The sequence below is a fragment of the Nipponia nippon genome, unplaced genomic scaffold (genome assembly GCF_047370975.1).
Source record: "Nipponia nippon isolate SJK-2023a ecotype South Korea unplaced genomic scaffold, ASM4737097v1 scaffold_2, whole genome shotgun sequence".
Taxonomy (NCBI): domain Eukaryota; kingdom Metazoa; phylum Chordata; class Aves; order Pelecaniformes; family Threskiornithidae; genus Nipponia; species Nipponia nippon.
In genome coordinates this window covers 112,615,183-112,635,111 of record NW_028262336.1, presented here as the reverse complement: position 1 = coordinate 112,635,111, position 19,929 = coordinate 112,615,183, and the positions used below count along the sequence as shown (strand labels likewise).

General features: G+C 45.8%; 1 protein-coding gene across 2 annotated transcripts in view; it reads right to left on the bottom strand.

The window, feature by feature from the left end:
• The window catches only part of ARHGAP20 (Rho GTPase activating protein 20), a 62,916-nt gene extending 43,451 nt beyond the window's left edge, over positions 1 to 19,465 (bottom strand). For both annotated transcript variants that reach the window (XM_087757330.1, XM_087757332.1), the window contains exons 1-2: positions 19,289 to 19,465; positions 9,428 to 9,513 (exon numbers count right to left, since the gene is read on the bottom strand). In XM_087757330.1, coding sequence (XP_087613456.1) covers positions 9,428 to 9,513; positions 19,289 to 19,387 — 185 coding nt within the window. In that variant the 5' untranslated portion in view covers positions 19,388 to 19,465. The remainder of the gene's footprint in view (positions 1 to 9,427; positions 9,514 to 19,288) is intronic.
• Positions 19,466 to 19,929: the final 464 nt, after the last annotated feature.

The window sequence follows — 19,929 nt, the reverse complement described above, 5'->3', positions numbered from 1 at the left end:
GAACAGCCAGCAGACAAATTAGTTGTAGCCACATGCACTGGTTTGCTTTCCTACAACTAACTGCCTACATATTCAGTGAGTTTTTTGCATAGCTACTCAGGCAGGTTAGTCAGAGGTTTCTGTTCCACCAGTGATCTGAGCTGGAGAAAAAGGCTGTTAGAGGATCCCCTGCATCCGTGCACCCGATGGTAATTACTTTACGTAAGGGAGAAGCAGGCACAGGCCAGTTACCTGCAAAGGACGGCAGCCTGGGGAAGGGGGAAACGCAAGAGCCTTTCCCATGATGACTTTTTTTTTCCCGTGTTTATTTGAGCCTTTGCTACAGCAGCAGAGCTTGCCTGTGTCTGATTAGTGACCTCCTTGTAGCAACGTATGTCACACTTGACACACCACCCATCAGGAAACCTGCCCTGCTCTTGGACAGCAAAACTGAGGGGAATGAGGGTGAGGTTGCTTAGCCGGAGGGCCTCAGCACCCAAATGTGTTTCAAGAGGAGCCTTGATAAAATGAGATGCCTTGCAAAATATTGGATATGGTTTTACTACCAGAACAAAATGCAGAAGGAAGGTAGATGAAAACACCTCAGCTCTGTTTATTCATTCAGGTGAAGGTCTTTTTACCAGTCTTTTCTGCATTTTCTGAATAATCCTGCCATGAAGAGCTAGGATGCACCTAGATGTACTGAGATACCTGCTCCCACTGAATGCACTCTGTGTTCAGTGCACAGGCTCCCTATAGAGCGCACGAGGGTCCAAACCAGCACACTCATCTCAGTACTTACAACCACTTTCAGCTAGGGCACAGGACAGGCTGAACATGGATGTGTCAATGGGTGACACGCAAAAATAATCATGGGAACAGACGTAGGCCTTTCCCCTCCCAGGTAAGTGCTTTCACCATTCATCTACAGAGCCGAGCTTCCTCCTGTGAACATAAGATTTTGGTCCCAGAACACTGCATGTCCTTCTGCACAGTGGCCCAGCTTCAACTGTGGGAGGAAGAAGGAAAGTCTCCACTCGCTTCAACTCCCCTCTGCTATAGTAGTTACATCTCTCTTCTGGGAAGGAGGCAGAGACCTGAACCTGGGTGATCCATCAAAAGCACACTGACTTCAAGGCTAGCAGTTTCACAAAGAGCAGTGGTGGTCTGCAGGGACCTGCCTAAGGAGCAGACTAGAAACGCCTAGCATAGCTTACATCAAGCTTGCTAGATGGCACGAACCTTGGCTGCCACATAGACCATGGTCTCTCCCTGCCAAAATACCCAATGAGCCAGACTCCTTCCCACTTCAACCCTGATACTGCATGTTTGGAAACCACTGCCTTAAACGATTATTAAAAAAACACTCCAGAAAAGCAGACTCGGCCAGAGGTTTAAAAGACAGCAACATTTGCAACTGCTTTTGTGAAGGCCTTGCTCTTGCCCGGGCAGGCTAAACAGGGTCTGTGGACTAATGGATGGAGCTTTTCGGGAGCCTCACACGAAGCAATGTTTAGTTCTTTGACACAGACCTGGTCATGCTGCCAACAGTCATGCCGTACTGGGATGTGCAAAAGCACAACTCCAGGTGTTTGGGGAGCTCTTTGGTCAGTAGGAGAGTGCCTAAAGAACAGAGGCACTTGGGAGGTCAGGAAGCCACTGAGATGATGTTTTTTAAGTCATGATTTTAGATTCAGGTACCTAAATTATTCCCGTGTCTTGCCCTTGAGGCTTATTATCCTTTATTGGATCTAGCCCCTGGTACTCAAACACTTAAGACATGGGCAAAGAAGAAATCTAAAGACAGACTGTTACTCCCATGGTGTGACTAAAAACTCCTTACCAGCAGTTTTGTGCACCATGAGGAAGGAACTGAAACAGGAGAAGCGATGCCATATCAGCCAGGAGGAGAGTTCAATGCGTATTTAACGCTGGCCCTTGTCAGAGGTGAGAGCACCAGAGGCTGCACGTCAGCCTGCACATCATTACAGGCTTTCTGCTTGTTTACACAAGATAAATGATCACAAAGCAGTCTGAGCGAGTCAGTCCGTGATTTCCTCAGGTATGCCGCTGCCCAAACTGCTTGGCCAGACTGTCATTTGGCAGAGATTTTATTGCCTAAAATCAGGGATACACAATGGCTGGACAACAGCTGCATTTTGCCAGACCTCAAGGCCTAATCCAAAAAGCCCCCAAAATGGGCTGCAGCCAAAAGCACATGTGGACAGTGAGACATCTGGACAAGCAGAGCCCTGCGCTCATCCCGATGAGCAGTGCCCCTTGCTGTCTTGTCTTAAAACTGTCACAACTCCATCCAAAGGGGAATCGGCTTAAAGCGCTAGTGTTAAACTATTAGTCATTTATTGTAAAATTAATCCCTCGCTTAAACTCCAATCCCTCCAAACCCCTTCTTCCAAGCCTTCCTTCTTTTTACCTCTAGTCCCTTTCTTTTAATAAAAAAGGCAGCATATCTCTGAGAGCCGCAGAGCATTTTGATCTCCAGATGTACAAACATCCCTATAAGCCAGTTTGTACATCATAAATAAAGACCTGATGGGTTTTATCAAAAACAAACATATGCACACATACACACACATGCTCACACACAAAACAAAACAGAAAAAACACAGCGGGGGGACAGGAATGCCAATCTCTGAGTTAAAAGGCCATTTGAGGCCTCAGAAAGTTCACTTTGTTCCTTGTTAACAGTTAATAAAATTTTATCCCCAGCTATTACTACATAAAAATAACTTTTGCGTTCAAGCACATGGTTTAAGGAAACAATACTCCAGTGTCATAATTAGCTTAAATCAAGCATGAATTAGAAATGCTATAAAAATGACAACTTGCACAATAGCAAGTTAGTTCAATTATGTGCAATTCCATTAAAAAGGAAGAGCCATTTGATACAAAATCGTGGGTTTTTTTTAAAAAAAAGCACTGTTTTTCTACAAATTCATGTATCCTTACGTTACATAGGGAAACATGACATACTGAGGGGAAATACCTGGGAAAGTTCTCATACAGACATTTCTGCCCATTCAGGTTAAGCATAGAATGTTAAAACATCAAAAGTTTTCATGAAATGGAAAATCTCAGAAAAAATCCTGATCAGAAGTTTTGAGGCTGAATTAAATCTAAAAACTAAACCCAGAAGCAAAGAACTTTTCATTTGCTTTGTTGACTGAGTCTTTAGGAACAGGATTTTCCTTCCGTCCTGATGACTAGAAACTTGAGTTCTAATGAAACTGTGATTTTTATAACCGCATGACTCCTGGAGCTGGAGCTTTATGGAAAAAGCTATGAAATATCACACGTCAACATGAAGTGAGCGGTGTCTGTACTTAATCTCTCACATTGGGAAACTCTGTGGGATTTTGCTCTTTTTCATCCTTTCTTTCATAAAATGGCTCTTCTGTATTTTTGAGTGTATTGGAGTCTCTCAGACAAAGGACTGTAAGACGAGGAGTGCAGGACACAGGGCTGCCTGCAGGGTGCTGCCACTTTGATTTTCACCTGGGGGAACCACTCTGACAATAGCAACAGCCCTTGTGCTTCCCAAAAGACCACGAGCCCAGCGGCTTCAGAAAGATTGCCTTGCAAGCGCTTCCTTCCACGGCATGCCTCTTCCTAAGGGTGAATGAAGGCGTTTTAAGAGCCCTCATCTCTCGTGACCACGCCATTTGGGTGGCCGAGGGCATGGCGGGGAGGCTTCAGAGATGTTGTTTCAGTTGTGCACGTGCATGCCTAGCGGTAGCTACCCGGCCTCCCGCCACCCACGTCTGCCTCTCACACGCCATGGGGCGGCGGGTGAGGGCCACGCCAGGGAGCAACCCCCAGGCAGGGCCCTGGCTTGCCTGACAGCAACACTGTAAATCTTCCCCTACTGCCCAAAGTGACTTGTTACCCTGTTAGCCCCTTCCCTCCCCTCCATTTTGCAGCCTTCAAGGGATGCCCTCCCTCCCAAACTGAGACACCTGCATTTGAAATGGAAGGAGGCTGGGACAGTATCCAGCCACGCTACCTCCTGTCCTGGTTCTGAGCCCTTCTCTCCCATCACCGCTGGTGGTGTGTCACAGCTTCGGAGGCAAAACCCCACACTGATCACACGTATGACACACGCAAGCACGCGTGGAAATGTGCACACATGCGATATGGCAGCCTTTGCCTCGCAAAGCCCCTCAGGCTGAGCTGCTAAGCGCCATTTGTCTCGCACCATCCCCAGGCTGTGCCCTGCAGCGGGGTGGCCCTAAGGCCGTGCCCTGCATGCTGCCGGCGATGGCACTATCGATGGGCCAGGCCATGGTGGCCACGGCCAACGGTCCTGCTACTCTACCCAACAAGTTTTGCTGAGCAACACCCGCCTCTGCCACGATGGCCGAAGGGACAGCAGCTGCTCGGGGCGTACCTGCCTGTAAAGGCCTCGCCCTGCGACAGACAGTAAATAAAATGGCTGTGGGGCACAACAGGGCGGCAGCCGCTCCCGCTTGATGTCCCCGAACGGTACCGAGGTGCTCAGCCTCACCAACCAAATGCGCCTCGCAGAGATTATTTTGCTAGGCGAAATTATTCGCTACCATGGAAACGAGTGAAGCATGAGCAAAATTATTACAACCGAAATACCTACTTAACAAGTTAGTTACTTGCAATGAACCTTTATTCCGTTCCTCCCCGCAACTGGATTTGCCTGAAACACCAAATACTCATCTTCCCCTTGAAAAAGAGACAGTTAAGGCCTTCTGGCAATTTACATTTATTAAAAGTCTCTATTTTTGTCTTCATCTAGTCACATAGCTTGGATCATCCACATATCTTCTGACTAAAACCCTGAAAACACAATGTCCAAGACTTTGGGAACACTCTGTATTTGACTAGCGCCAAGTGGAATGTATTACTAGATTACACATATGATCTTTGTTATCTGGGATATTTTGCATTTGGCACGGGACCCCTGGAAGATAACATGCCAGAATCACTTACTGTGCATTGGGAGAAGGAAGAGCAGCCTCTCCATGAATGGCACAATACTGCTTCCATGTTCAGAAGGGGAAAAAGCACCTTGGAAACTTGTGAAATCCTCAGTTTTTACCTTTAAGTTCTTTGACCATAAAATCCAAATAATAAAATCAGGTGGGGGTGACTTTTTAGGTAATTCCTTCTCAGGTTCTTTAAAGATTTGTTCATAAAACCTTTTTAAAATTACGCTTAATTTTTTAAAAAAACAACGCCTGCTTCTAGCTTACACCAAAATAATATCATAATCATGCTTCACGCTGTAATAAAGAGTAGCTTCATTAGTGATATTTTAACACCTTTAGTGTGTAGAGACACATATCTATAAACAGTCATGCAGACTCAGAAATTGTGAGATTATATTAATAAGTTTCAACATGTAAAAATATCACTTTCAGCAATCTGGTGAGGCATGCATTAGGAAAGGGGAAGCTGCCAGCAACTGCAACACAGAATTTGGCTGTCCCTGTGAAGTATCCGAGATGCGAGCAGAAGTCTGCCAACACAGAGCAGAAACTTGGTAGCTTGGGCTTTATCACATATGAAAATTGTTTTGAGGGACAGCAGAATGAAGGCTGAAAATTTGGCTTGAAACAAGTCTTTATTATTCTATATGAATTATTTTGAGATTACAAGACCTTAAATCCAGGCCTCAGACATTTCTCTTTCAAGCCCATAATTTGTGTTGCGCTGAAGTATATCATTAAGTAAGTTGTCCAGTTTTCATTAAAGGACACCAAGAAAAAGTAAGAGGAAAATTACAACTGCATAACAGGTCCAGAGCCAAATATAACTAACCCAAATCCTTTGCTGATTTCATACATGTTAATGGAGTTAACAATCAAACTTATTTTTTCTGCATCTGAGTATCAGCCAAGAAAAATATCAAAAGCTTACTTTTCCAATGTATTTTCTAGAATAACTTTGCTCAAAGTGCTTCCAAGGAGAACATCTGATGATGTGAAACAGTCCTTACATGCCTATTCATTACTATTTTGTGAGGAAAGAGGAACTGTATAGAAAAAAGGAAGAGAAGCAAGAACAGGAGGCAATGAATAATCTGCATATTTTAATCTCTTGGAAGCAAGGGCCCAAATTCCACTATCACATCTGTAGAATTTATTATGTTCCTCTGCTGCCTGCAGTTACAGTTGAGTGAGGCAGGGATTACAGCGTGGTTGCACATCTGTGCACCACCGTGCCATACATCAATCCCAGAATTCTTCTGTAGGCCAAATACCTTGTAACTCCTTTTACATGACTGACATGGCAAGGCAAGATTTGTAAGGAACGCTTAACTTTCATTAAACCAAATGATATAGCTGGAGAAAAGGAAGACAAGCTTTTAGGCGCACGAGACTTTCAGATTTGCTTCTCTTTCAGGACTGAAGAAGAGGACAACGGCACAAACAAGCACCTGTTTTTTCCAGTTAGATCATCTCGCCTCACTTACATCCTCGTGCCATCACAGCTACAACAACACTACCATTAAAAAACCTTAATCCTCTGAATGCTAAATAGCCATCTCCAGACGTCACAATGGTTTCCTTGAATAAATACCATTAATAAACTTTAATATGCCCCAAAGTAAGTCTGTCCAAACTGGGTGCCACCACATTTTATGAAAGTGCCCTGTATGTAAACCAAGGACACCTGACATATAAAGTGGGATAAAAATACAAACTGACTTGTGCTTCTAAGTATTTCCTGCCCTTTTAAACTTTGCACTTGTTCATTAATTTCAACAAATATTGAGGTGAGCCAGCTGCTGAGGTGAGAGGATTCATATAAATCCCTCACAGATGTTTGCCAACTTCAGATAGGAGCTTTATTATCTACAAGTCATTCATCAACCATTAACAAGTAAGTGTTATGGAGTCCCAGTATTAAGGATCACTGCCAGAGGAGAATAATGGATTTCGCAGGCTGGCTGTGTCTACAAGAAGGGGAACTAAGAGCTGAGAGAGGTCTGAGATAAAACATTTGGAGGAGATTAGAAAGCATGAGAAGTCATTTTGTTGCTCTTCAGCTCGCCTTAAGAGAAAGCACTTCAAAAGAGTTAAGCATTTACACAACAAACCGAGTGGAAAGTTCAAACTCATCCATCAGTTTGGTGATGAAGAGGAATGTGTTTTGCACAGCCAAACAAGGAAGTCAGGCACAGGTGAGACTTACTGCTCCTGTGAACAATAATAAACACCATCCAAAGTGTTACCCTCTAGCTGACAGACTCTGAAGCTACGAAATCACCTGCTCTGGCTCCAGGGTCCTCAGACTTCACCCGATACCTCTCACTACGGCTGCAGACTTCAGTTCAAAACAACAAGAGCAGCTAAATTGTTGCATGTCACAGGCAGAGGACAGACATGACTGAGGCAGCATCCATCAGTTGTGAAAGCGGCAGGGTCCATCGGCGAGGCAAAGCATTGCCCTTACTGCAGAACAAGGCAACATTTTCCCCTCTTCGGTCCTCTCCACCACAAAGTCTCCGCCAACTGGCCTTACAAAAAAATCCTCCACACACCAGATCTGGAAATAATTCTGATCCAGGCTATACAAGCAAGACATATTTACACTTAAGAAAGTGTAAAATTCTTAGGTAAAAATGTACATGCTGAGTATTATCCCACTCAGTGTCTCTCCATCTATGTCCAATTTCTGATATTTACGGAGCAGGCAATAAAACAAACAAAAAGTGGAATTGAAGAAAAATGTTCACATCTGAACCCTATCAAGCAAATGACAGAAGACTGAAATATAAGCATCAAATATAGTTCATTCTCTTAATATCAAGGAGCAAGTCTTAAGACAGCTTGAAGGTAAGGCATTATGGAGACATAAGTGTATAAGTGGCAGGAAACCCTAAAGTCCAAGGGCTGAGAGGTCCCATCTCTTGTCCCCTGCGCTCTCCACTTATTGCTACTCCCCATAGTAATAGTGCATCTCTAATTTAACCACCTCAGTTATGAACATGTCATCTATGCCCAAAAGGTGGTATCACTATTATGAACATAGCTACAAATACAATGAAGAAATAATAGTAAATGAAGAATAAATATGGTAGGACAGACAATCTAAACAATTTCAGTATTCTCATGAAGGGGTTAAAAAATATCCATTAATCTTATTTCAAGGACCTGGAAACAAAGTCAGAGAGAGGCCAGAGAAGAAATTTTACAGGCAGAACCAGAACACATGTTGGTGGCTCTCAGTCTTAGGCTCAGGCCACTAGACTACACGAAAAGGTGCAAATGCCTTTAAGACTTCATTTCTAAGTTTCCTCTTCTATGTCATAGCCAGCAAAAAGACCTGCAAGTACTTTCAACTCATTTTCCTTTCCTATTTTGCAACTCTGATGTTTTCATAGAATACTTTCACAGGTTTCTGAAATACTGTGGAATCCTCCATGATGACAAATATGAAACCAGGTATTAGTTAGATCAAACACAAAAAACTTTCCAAAGCTCACATACTGATTACTTAACACACCACAGAGTAGGAAAAAATATTCCTTACAAAGCCATACTTTAATTTTCCTGAATAATGTTTCTTCGCAAAGAGCTCTACACAGCTGGAAGCATTAAGAGACTACCAGATGGTTCCCTTCTCGATAAGCACTTATGTTTTTTAAGTTTAAAGTCTAATGAACTGTAATGCAGGAAGACAAAAGTTATGTATGCAGAGTGGTTCAAATGGCAGGTCAGGGCTGGGGCTGGACACTGCACTAGCTCCACAGAAACTCCCATTTCTATGGTAGCTTTACGTCAGGGTATGGAGGGAGGAGGAATGGCTGATCCTGGCAGAAGATCAAGACAAAAAATGCTGAATGCTTCACACCCGCACACCCCCACATACACAGCCCCGCAAGCTGCTAGTGCTGGATGGGAGAAGGCTGTGACCACCAGATCCTGGCCCACAGCATTGTCCTAAACCAGCAGGTGCTTCCAGAGCCCCAGAGAGCCTGTACCATGCAGCAGTCCATCACCGAAACTTAGCTCAAATTAAACCGTACAGTCCCACAATAACCACTCCTGAGTTATGCCTGGCGCTGTGTAAGTGTACAAGGCAGAAAGTAGGAAACGTTCATCTTCTTCTGCCCATGCCACCTCCCCAGCAGGCAATCATAGCCAGCCACAAATTAATTAGAACTGCGCAGGCCAAATGTTGCATGCCTGCTTGCAAACTGGGGAACAGCTCTGGTTGCCCTATTGGGTATAAAAAGCTGAGTTTGGCAGCGCTGGGGAAACCCCCTCTAGGAGATCAGCTGGCATCTGGGCTGGGTCTGTCACATCTTTCAGCAGGCTCTATCGTTGTGCAGCTACCGAGCAGCCCGAATTGTGGTTGACAACCTGGTATGGACAATAGCTCAAAAACATTTCAAGTTTTGGGCTGAGAAACTGCAAAACAGCACAGCCAGGCAAACTCACTGACTCACCTTGAGACCGATCGAGATCTGTTAAGTGCTTTGACAAAGATCAAAGATGGTGCAGACTGGCGTCTTTGGGCCAAACTCTTCATTTTCTGATTGAAAAGAGAAACAAAATGAAATCATAGGTGAGATTCGGAATAAAAACTGCATGCATACAGAGTTGTCACAGCCAGACTCGAATTTCAAACCATGGGAAAAAGGCTGAGTTATTGCCATCAGCAACCCTGGAGAGGGAAAATGGTTGTAAAATATCACATATTGAGAAAAACAGGAGCACGACCAGAAAGCCAGTGATAAAGAAAAGCTGATAATTAGTGTCTATACACAGATAGCTGAGGTACACTGCACACATGAAGTAAACGCCTAGAGCTTGCCCTGAACCGCTTTTTGTCCCTTAATAATGTATTGTACTTTAAATTTACCAAATATCCAGATGGTGGTTCAAATTTCAAATGCTTGATACATTTCTGTGTCAGGTCTGACATTTACCATTAATTAAGGTTTGGATTCTACCCACCTAACCTTATTTGCGACATTGGGCTACCTTTTTTTTCCAAATCCTTAGAGATGAAGGCATTTTCCTTCCCTACTACTCTAGCCGGAGCATTACATCTTGTCTCTCAGTAGTCAATAATGACATTTTTTTCATTCCTGATTATGGAAGGACAAAATAGGAAAGTGAGAGGCAGGGCAGTTCTTAGCACAGAACTAGGAAGGGAATGGGAAAAAGGAGACGCTCAAAGACAGAGAATGCAGCAGGAAAAAAAAAGGCAAAGCAGAGGGAAGGGATGAAAATGTCAGTAGCTATCAAGGGAGCATGGCTTCCCATTGAGTGAAGTTGAATACTACAATAAAAATACTGAGCAAATAAACAACACTCTTTTCCCCAGAGGTAGAAATTTTCAAAAGCACCCACAGGAGAGAAACCCACACGTTTCCCTGAACACAAATGTATTCACCACTGTATCCTCTCCCTCCTGCAGCCAGAAGCAGGACTAAGGAGCCCTGGCCCTAACTTTGGAGCTGCTCCCTAGAACCGGTTGTGCAGCCTGCTGCCAAGGGGCACGACCTCTCCTCTCACTGACCCTCCGCCAGAAGGGTGGTTGTTACCTTATTTAGCTCAAATATTTTTCAAAATAAACTGGTGAACAAAAGGACCGGGGTTGAACTCCTCCTGAGGCCCTGACAGGACAGTTTCCAGTGCTGGAGCAGTACCTTACACCAGCCAGGTAACCGCTGAGAGCCCTCAAACAGGTGAACCTTTGACAGTCATGAAGTCTCTGTTCTCAGCTACTCGCAAAGCAAGACTTTCTTCCTTTATACCAACAATAGCCACTGGCTACCAGGAAGAGATACGTTAGGAAACAACTGATTCTTCTGCCAAGATGTATTTGCTGGATGTGGCACCCATTTTGTTTGGGCAGGTGGACAGCGTGCTTCCCTTGGAAAAATGAAACTCTACAGTACTACTTGCTTTACTTGCTTTTGACAAGTGTATTTCTTGTACTCATCGCAGTGCATTTGTTATTGTGTCATTTTTTTGGTTCCTCCTTTATTTATGTAGCGCACGCTTGTTTGTTTTGTCAGATACTCAGTTACAGCTATTGTGCAGCAATTGTTATAAATTCAGCTGTGTCATTTCAATTCACCTTTAAAAATTATCCCCTCCTCCCTCTTTCTTTCATCAAAAAATAATCTTCTCAAAACCGATAAATTAAGCCTGGGAACATTTAGATGTCTTCTATCTGATCAGAAAATAACTGGGTAATAACTTAAGAGATCACTAACAACATAGATGCCCATTTTTGCTAGTTTTGGGCAAAAAAGAAAGAAAATACTTTGCTAAATTTGTCTACTGAATGAAACCAGTTTGTCTTACTGCTAGCAAATCTGAGAAGCTGTTAGCATTTTAAAAAGTAGCATATCTACAAATAATATGAAGGCAAAAGAGACCTGTACAATCATGCAGTCTAGCATCCTACAGAAGACAAGCCACAGATCTCCCCCAACCAGCATTTTTTGTAGGCGTTTATCGAAAGCATCAACTCCCAATTAGAAATTTACTGCAAGTCTGATTATTGGGCAGGTGGCTTTCAGGGGGCGGTTAAACCTAGAGCATCTCAGCTCCTGTGAGTGCAGTGGAGGTCTGCTTATCTTAAATCTGTCGGCTTCTCAGGTCTGAAAACGAAGTCACTGAAAAAATGCAGCATTTTAAAATCTCTCTCAATTATGGCAATTTTTTTCATGCTTGGGCTAGCAGCACTGAGTAGTGCCCGTGGCAGCGAGACTCCAGTCTTGACTTAAATATCTGAGGACCAAGGTAAAGATTAGGACTACAAGAAGTTTAATAAGAGCTAAAATCCCAGGAGGTCTCCAGTCCAGCCTCTCCGGACCTGCTGAGAGCAGGACCTGTTCAAGCAGGCTGCTCCGGGCCGCCTGCAGTCCAGGTCTGTGTTATCTCCGAGGATGAGACTCCACAGCCTCTCCGGGCAACATCTTAATACAGGTATTAAGCAAAGCTTAACAAAAAAGAGCCTTAAAACATAAAAAGATCACTGATGAGATTTGGAAAAGGAAAATTTTCACAGCAAAAGTGAAGTGAGTCAGGTCAGCTGTATGCAAATAAAAACATCACACAGAGACATTGACTACAGACAGAAAGGGGAGGTTTGTTTTTATTTTGCTATGTACAGAGTTTGAGAAAATAAAATAAGTGACCATCATGGTAACTTGAATTTATTTACTTTGAGAAGGAAGAGGACAAATTCGTTTTTGGCTAAGTTGGACCCAGATGCCTGCTCTCCTCGGTTTCACTGCATTTACATGTGCAAAGATGTCACCCTGGCAATGCGGAGAAGAGGAGATACATCCTGGACAGCTGTAGTGAGAGCAGATGTCTGGGAGCAAAAGGAGATGCAATGACCAATTATCTAAGCATGGGACACAGAGAAGCATTTCTCAACATGTGTCCCACATCATAACCTCCCATTTTTTCATGTAAATATTAGAAAGGTCAACACAGAGAAATCCTCATATTTGCTGGCTGAGTCACACCCATGTGAAATGTATCATAAAATCGGTATTCATAATGAATGTTTACAGTGTGCCAGATGCAAAGATGATAATCTTGTATCAGTCAGGACAAACTAGAGGTATTTTTGCCTTCCTCACGTTCAAAAGCTTGAGTTCCTGCCCCCCTCCCCTCCGATTCAGGTTTAACTTCATACTTTCTGCATTGCTGGTGGTGGTTGTCTTGACTGCTTTTTTAACAGAAACAAAAAGGGTTGCTTTTTCAGTTGTTGGACTGGTGGTATACGTTAGTATTTGGCTAGTTTCTCGTCTGATATAAACAGACATAGGGCTATATATTTCAAAAGAATTAATTTACACCAGATAATGATCAGACCTACACTCTGAAGCACTGTTTTGTAAATTATGATGGTAGGTGGTTTATACTATGATGGTAGGTGAGCAGATCAGCCCACCATGCTGAGGACAGTAACCTTGCAAGCCATCAGTGAAAATACGCTGTCTTTCCTCAGGAATCGGAACCCCTATGGATTACAGGATTACAGTAAAACTTTCACAAGTATCTCAAAAGTCATCATCTGGAGGAAAAATCTATTCCTGACTGCCAGTATTCAACTAATTTTGCCTCGCAGGTGAAGTGGATAATGGTATTATATGGAATTTACGTAAATTAACATATTGCCAAGTTATGGTATTAATTCCTGTTCTGTGAAAAAGGTAACATAGAGCAGCATCTGCATGCTGTCAGACGCGTGTGGGAGGACTCCTCTCACCCAACCTCAGACCTGCAGACCTGAGCTATTCGCTCTGTGCTCCTTTTGTAATCAACGGAGAGAAAAGGACATACGTAGCGCACAGTTCATCTTGTCCTAGAAGTGCTGTTTTCCTCCACTGACTGTAAAAGGAAACTAAGGCGACCAAGAAAATTGAGTTAAGCAGCTCAGCCTCCTTGCTATCTAAGCAAAGGACAGGGAACAGACAAATTCAGGAGCTCAATAACATAGGGAACAATTCATGTCTCAGAGAGTGGTTCGAGCTTAGGATGAGAAAATGATACTACTTGATGTCTGTTTAAGAGATTCATATACGAAAGAGTTGAAAAATGTATTCACCGACAGGTGAACGCAGCAGAAATGCCTCCTCAGCGATGTGCAGACACCCTTGTAAAAGCCTCCCCAGACATGAAAGGATTTCAGGCTCCTGATTTACAGGCTGGCTGCAGAAGTGGGTCAAGGCTGGGCCATGCACCTGGGTCATTTAACTGGGTGACAGGGACAACACTCAGATGTGCCCGTTCCTTGAGCTGAGGATTGCACTCAAGTGGCTAAGCTCTCCCTCTCACTGCTTTATTTTTCTAATAAAAGGAAGTCTGTTTTTAACAAAGCCTACTCTTTAAAATTATCTAAGTTAATAACTGTGAGGGATTTCACCCATGCAAACTCTGTTTTTCTTGTCTGAGCAACAAAACCTATCTGTGGCATACATTTCTGGTTTGAACCAAAGCCATGAACCGAAGCACAGAACACAAACCTTTACCAAAAACTGTAAGGCAAAGTTCAACGAGCTGCCCGACAATCAAAAAATCAAAACAAACCTCAGCACCTAGCAGTTAATTTTCCAGGACAATTGGGCATCACTCTTTCCCCTGTATCACCGGGCTGCTTACGAGAGGCAATAAATCTTTTTTCCTATATGCCATAATTCAGCATTTGTTAGACTTACAGCATATGGTTGTCTAAAAACACCAGAAATAACAAGAATCTCTTATACTTTGGTAAAGCAAGAAATGGCCCTATACTGACCTATAACAACCCCGAGGCCTTATAAACAGGGTGAGAAGATGACTGCATTGGAGCTGCTGGCTCAGGCAGCAGAGATGTCTAGGTCCCATGGAGAGCCCATTTACCATAAAGGCAGAGCAGGTGACGAAACTATGTGCTTTTGTTTATGCTGACAGAATACTTCTACTTACAAGGACCTTCCTAAAAAGAAAGCCATTTTTGGATGGATAACCAAGGAGAAAATAATTGCAGGGGCACAAGAGGAAAGAGCTATCAACACAGTGGAAGCAAAAGCACATCATCATGGAACAGCAGCTGCTAGAGAGCACAGCAAAGACGGAGACTAAAGACCATCTCAGAGTAGAAAGAAAAACTGATGAAAGCAACTGTAAGCAAAAGATGTCCTACCTCCCAAAGGATAACAGTCTTTGGAAGCACTGACCTGATGTGTTCAAAAGTGCTCAACCATCTACATCAAAAGCTGGAGGTGTGGAAGATTACTAAAAGTGTGCAGGAGAGGAGCGCCAAATATTTAGCCTATGGGTCCTATTGTCAGCTGCACTGCGCCCACAGTGCTCAGACCAGCGACTCTGGTTGTGGTGGCTTTGATGAAGCCCAAAGTTTCCTTTCAAGCCTGACACAAAGCAGGAAAGTTAACGCATGGACACGATTCTGCCCCGGTTTCTGCACAGCGAAGCTTTCTCAGGAGCAGTTTAAGGATGAGAGAGGGAGGAGATTCCCCCCTACTCCACATGGATACCTGAGCAGCATCAAGTAAACAGGCAATAATTCGATATACACAGTTCCTGGGTATTAGATCCCACATGACATGCCAAGTCCCTCTCTTTCCTACTGCCCCCATGAGGGACCAAAAAAAAAACAACAAACAACCAAGACTAGGAAACTCAAGAACTAGAACACGTTTTTTTATGCATAATTTTCGATTTCTCTTGTGGACAGACAGAGGAAGGATTGCTAATGCTAGTTCATAATTAAAGCAGCATCGGGAGGCACATCACAACAGTAAGCTATCATACACCAGCTCAGCCTGCCAAGGTGATTTCAACCTAAGGACCAACCACGTGGATGACTTCATTAAAACAGGGGCTTTTTTTAGTCCTCATCAGAGACAAAATTGCTACAGGAGATGTCTACGGGATGACAGGAATTGCCCATCACTTCACTAAGCAGTGCCAGAAGTGTTCCTGGACAGCTGAGACTCGCGGCACTACCAGGTGTGATTTTGACAGCAACCCCCCAGATCCTCAGATCACAGTAAAGAGGACAGAGACTCACAGGAAGAAGAAATCTCTGCTTAAGAAGCTTTATGTTAAAAAACATATACATAAGGGCGTGAGATCAAGGTATCATCAGGTATAAGGGCAAATACGTACTTGATTCATCTTTGCAGAGTAAGACAAGTAAAGGGATGAAGATTATGTATGGCCACCTTTACTCTTCCAATGCCGTTAATTTGCTTGAATTTTACCCACTTAGTACGCTGTTGGGGACCACTATAACTCTCCTTTCCCTGCGAGTAAACTATTGCTCTATTTGTGATCAGAATCACAAAGAAACACATTTTTATGGTGATGGGATACCATATTTCAAGCCTGCAACCGTAAGGACTATTTTGCTTAGTGTGCAAAATGGTTAATTTTTTGCACACATTGTATGAGTAAATATAAAAAATTGCTGAGCCTCTAAAAAATCATAAGTAGTCACTTGAAATCTTCAAGGAGGCAGCAAAAAATCCTAAGAGTGAATTCTTATCTTACCAAATATTGTCTTGTGTAAAATATTCAGGGTTGGTTGGAATCTATCCCTTCTAAGAAGAGAGCAGTGAAACATCAGGAATTTATAAATATGGTTAAATGACCGCAGCTGCTACTGCTGACACAGTTACACTGGCATAAAAGATGTCTCTGCTGCATAGTTTGTTTTGATAAATTTGTAGAAATAAGCTCTATCAGTATAATCGCTCTTACTCATGTTACTTCAATCCACTTCAGAGTTGCATCAATTTACTGGTATTGGTTACTAAACTAAACAGTCAGTACAAAACTTCTCTGTGGGTCAACCACACATAGTCCAGTGGCTCCGGTAAGTCCAGTAAGGAGGGAATCTGGTCCAGAATATTCCCAACGCATTCACTAAAACACTGCGCTTCAATGTCACCTTTTAGCGGGGCATCTTGAATGCCTTGTAAGCATTTAACAGAGAGAACCTCCCAGTGTCCGTGAGGTAGGTTAGCCGTTCAAACCACTTTGCATGTCAAGAAAAAGGAAAAGAAGTGTTTCCAGGAAAATAGTTTAAACGGTCACACAAAACACATGACAGAAAGTCCTAGACAATTTCTGTCTCTTGGTCCCATGATGTGATCATGCATGTGATACTTCAGCCAAGCAGAAGATGAAGTAGGAGTTCAGACAACCACAGAACAATGTAGCAAATCTCAGCTGAAGAAATTTAATTTGAGAAAGGTATAGTCACAATAATAAAAAGGCAGAAAGGTTCAGTGGTCACTTAGCATCCCATATTTGGGGGTATTTGTGCCAGAAATTAAAATAGTTGATGTTAAATACATATTTGCAACAAAATTGTTCAAGTTGACATGCTGTGTCACCAGTATCAAAACTGAGTTCTTGCCAACACATTCTTCCATCTAACTGTATGTAACCAACACAAGCAGTGTAATCTCCCCATTAGTAAGAAAGACTTTCTGCACAGTAAAAAAATACGATGCTTTGGCACTGAGTGGAAGACAAAACGGAGGTATACATAGAGTCCATAGGACCCAAGTAGTAAAAAAAATATTCGAACTGTCACTGAGATCCAGCTTCAGGTAAAATTAGGACTAGCCCACTGCTGCACAAGCATAAAGGTAGGAATCTTCTTCCCCAGACAGACACAAAGAGATGGCGTGCTAGTAGTCTCAAGGGAGCACCACGACCGTGGATGAGCAGCTGAGTGGCTGGCTGGATGTTGGTGGCTGCCTGCGTTGGCTGTGCCTGGTGTGCAAAGCTGCCATATGTTGCATGGCCCAGCCAGGGTCTCAAGCTGCTTCTCCGCAGGAGGATTTCCATCTGTACCCCCGCCGCATGTGCCTCCACGCTGAGGAATTCCAAAAGGGCTGCCAAGATCCGTAAAAAGTAATATCCCCGCTCCCTTGTCAGCACTGGCAAAAACAAGGTCTGTGTTCCTTCGACTGTGGGCTCTTTGGAGCAGGAATAGGAAACACAAGTACTACAATTAATATTTGTCTTCAGAATGCTGAATCATGAAGCAGAACTTGTAAGAAAAAAACGTTCATCTTCACAGTACTTGAGCAGCCCTTCTCATTTCAGGCAGGCGCCTGGCATCAGGGCTCTGCCAGGTTGGAAGGTACGTGGTACTCTGTCTTCAGCAAAAATGAAATAAATGATAGAAGAAAAATCAAAGCTGCATATTTAGCCATCTCAAATTAGATCGCAGTACTTGGAGAGGGTGAGTATCTACTCCATCACCTTGTCCAGCTGGGCAGCAGAAGGTACTCCACCACTTTGTGTAGGTGCATCACACTCTCTCTTCAGAAACCAGTCAGGTATTAACTGCAGCGAAGTGTGGTAGAAAACTTGGCCAAACTCTCTCCAGGCAACCATTTCACCATTGGCAGCAGCTGCCATGAGAAGAGGTCCCCAGGGCTGCAGCCAGGGCGGAGCGCTACGTGCCTTGGTGGGACACGGCACACACGGATACATCCCATGGAAATGCACAGCATCACTTCCCAGCCCAAAGAGATGCTTCAGCAGGACGCGAGGGATCAGGACTCCTCTCCGCACCGCTGTGCCACGGCCAGCAAAGCCCCAGCCACCGCTCAGCATCAGGACTGGACACAAGCTCAGCCTCTACTACCAGGCATCCTAAATTCATGTCACCAGGTGGACAGATTTAGTAAAGGACACTGTCACCTGGCCATTCTAATCCTGCCAGCGTATTTAGCAGTCAGTAGTATTGTGCACCTCTAACGACAAGGCAGTGCATAGATTGTCATTGTGAGGCAAAATTGGTAAGGCAGGAAGGTACCAGCTCTACTTTGGTAGAAAAACACTACAGCACTTGCTAAAGCAAGGAGAAAAAAAGAGTTCCTGTTTTACACAGTGGGAAGAATGTGGTTATTACAGCTCGCTCGTTACAGCGAAGTATAAGGCAGAAACAAGTACTTGGCTGTACACAGAAGTAGAGCATTTTGCACTTGATCGTGTCAGATGCTGAAAAGCAATTCGAGACATCAAACACATTTTACAACCAGTTTTGAAGGTGGGATGACGCTCTTCTGCTATCAATTGTGGTATACTTAAAGAGCGCAAGACGCTTCTTCGGGAAGGTGCTCTTACCTTTCTCTTGTACAAAGCATGTGTGAGAGCAGCCAGCAAACCCCCTCAGCTCTAGCAAACCCTTCCCTCGCTCCCCCCAGACACACATCTCAGCTCCCCCGGATAACCATTCTGCAAACCTCCCCCCAGCTCCCTCTGATACCCACCCAGCAAAACCTCCCCTTAGGTCTCCCCAGCACACCCATGCAGCACACACCCCCGCTCCAGCTCACCGAGAAATCCCTGCAGCAAAGCTCCTGGGCTCCCCCGGCCACCACCCAGCAAACCCTCCCCGAGCTCCCCGGACGCCTATGCAGCACCGCTCCGTGCCTACCCCAGACACCCGGGCAGCAGCCGCCCTTGGCTCCCGGGACATCCGTGCAGCAACCCCCCTTAGGTCCCCGGCGTTATCCACCCGGCAGGGCCCCCTGAGCTCCACCGGGCGCCGCCGCACCCCCAGCCCACCGGGGCACCCGCGCAGCAAGCCCTTCCCGCGGACACCCCCAGTCCCGGCTCCCCCGACGGCTCCCCCCGGCCCCGGTCCCGGTTCCGATGGCGGCGGCGGCGCAGGGCCCGGTGCGGCGGGGCCGCGGGGTGTCCCGTGGGGACGCGCTGACCCGCCGTGGCCCCGCGGGGGGCGCCGGGACCGGGGCGGGGGCCGCGGGGCGCCTTCCCGCGGGGTCTCCCGGGGGCGGCCTCACCTTCTTGCTGTCGGCGGCGGCGAAGACCCTGCTCTCGCCGCTCACCGAGGACGAGCGGCCCGGCCCCAGGTGCTCCTGTTGCGGGGACATCACGTCCATGCAGCCCCGCGCCGCCGCCCTCCCGCCGCGGGGACACCCGCGCCGCCGCCGCCGCCGCCCGCACCATGGACAGGGCGCGCCGCGCCGCGCCACGCCCCCCTGCCACGCCCCCGCCCGCGGGACACGCCCCGGAGGGACATGCCCCTCACGAGACCACGCCCCCCGCGCAGGTTCGCGCCCCGCTCTCTGGAGAAGCGGGGGGGGGGGGAGGAGGCGACGCGCATGCGCCGCCCCTGGGAGCCGGGGCGGGGGGAGTGCGCTCGTGCCGGGGAGGGGGCGCGCGCCCTCGCCCTGCGCCTGCGCGCGCGCTGCAGGGGCGGGGGGCGGCGGGGACGCGGAGCCACCGGGGAGCTGGGGGGGCCCGGGGCGGTGCGGGGTGGCAGGGCTGGGGTGGGTGTTGTGGGGTGCCAGGGCTGGGGCGGTGGGGCGGGGTGGCAGGGCTGGGGAGCTGTTGCCGCGGTCCCAGGGGTGGGGCGGTGGGGCGGGGTGGCAGGGCTGGGGTGGGTGTTGCAGTGCCCCAGAAGTATCCCCCCCACGCCCCC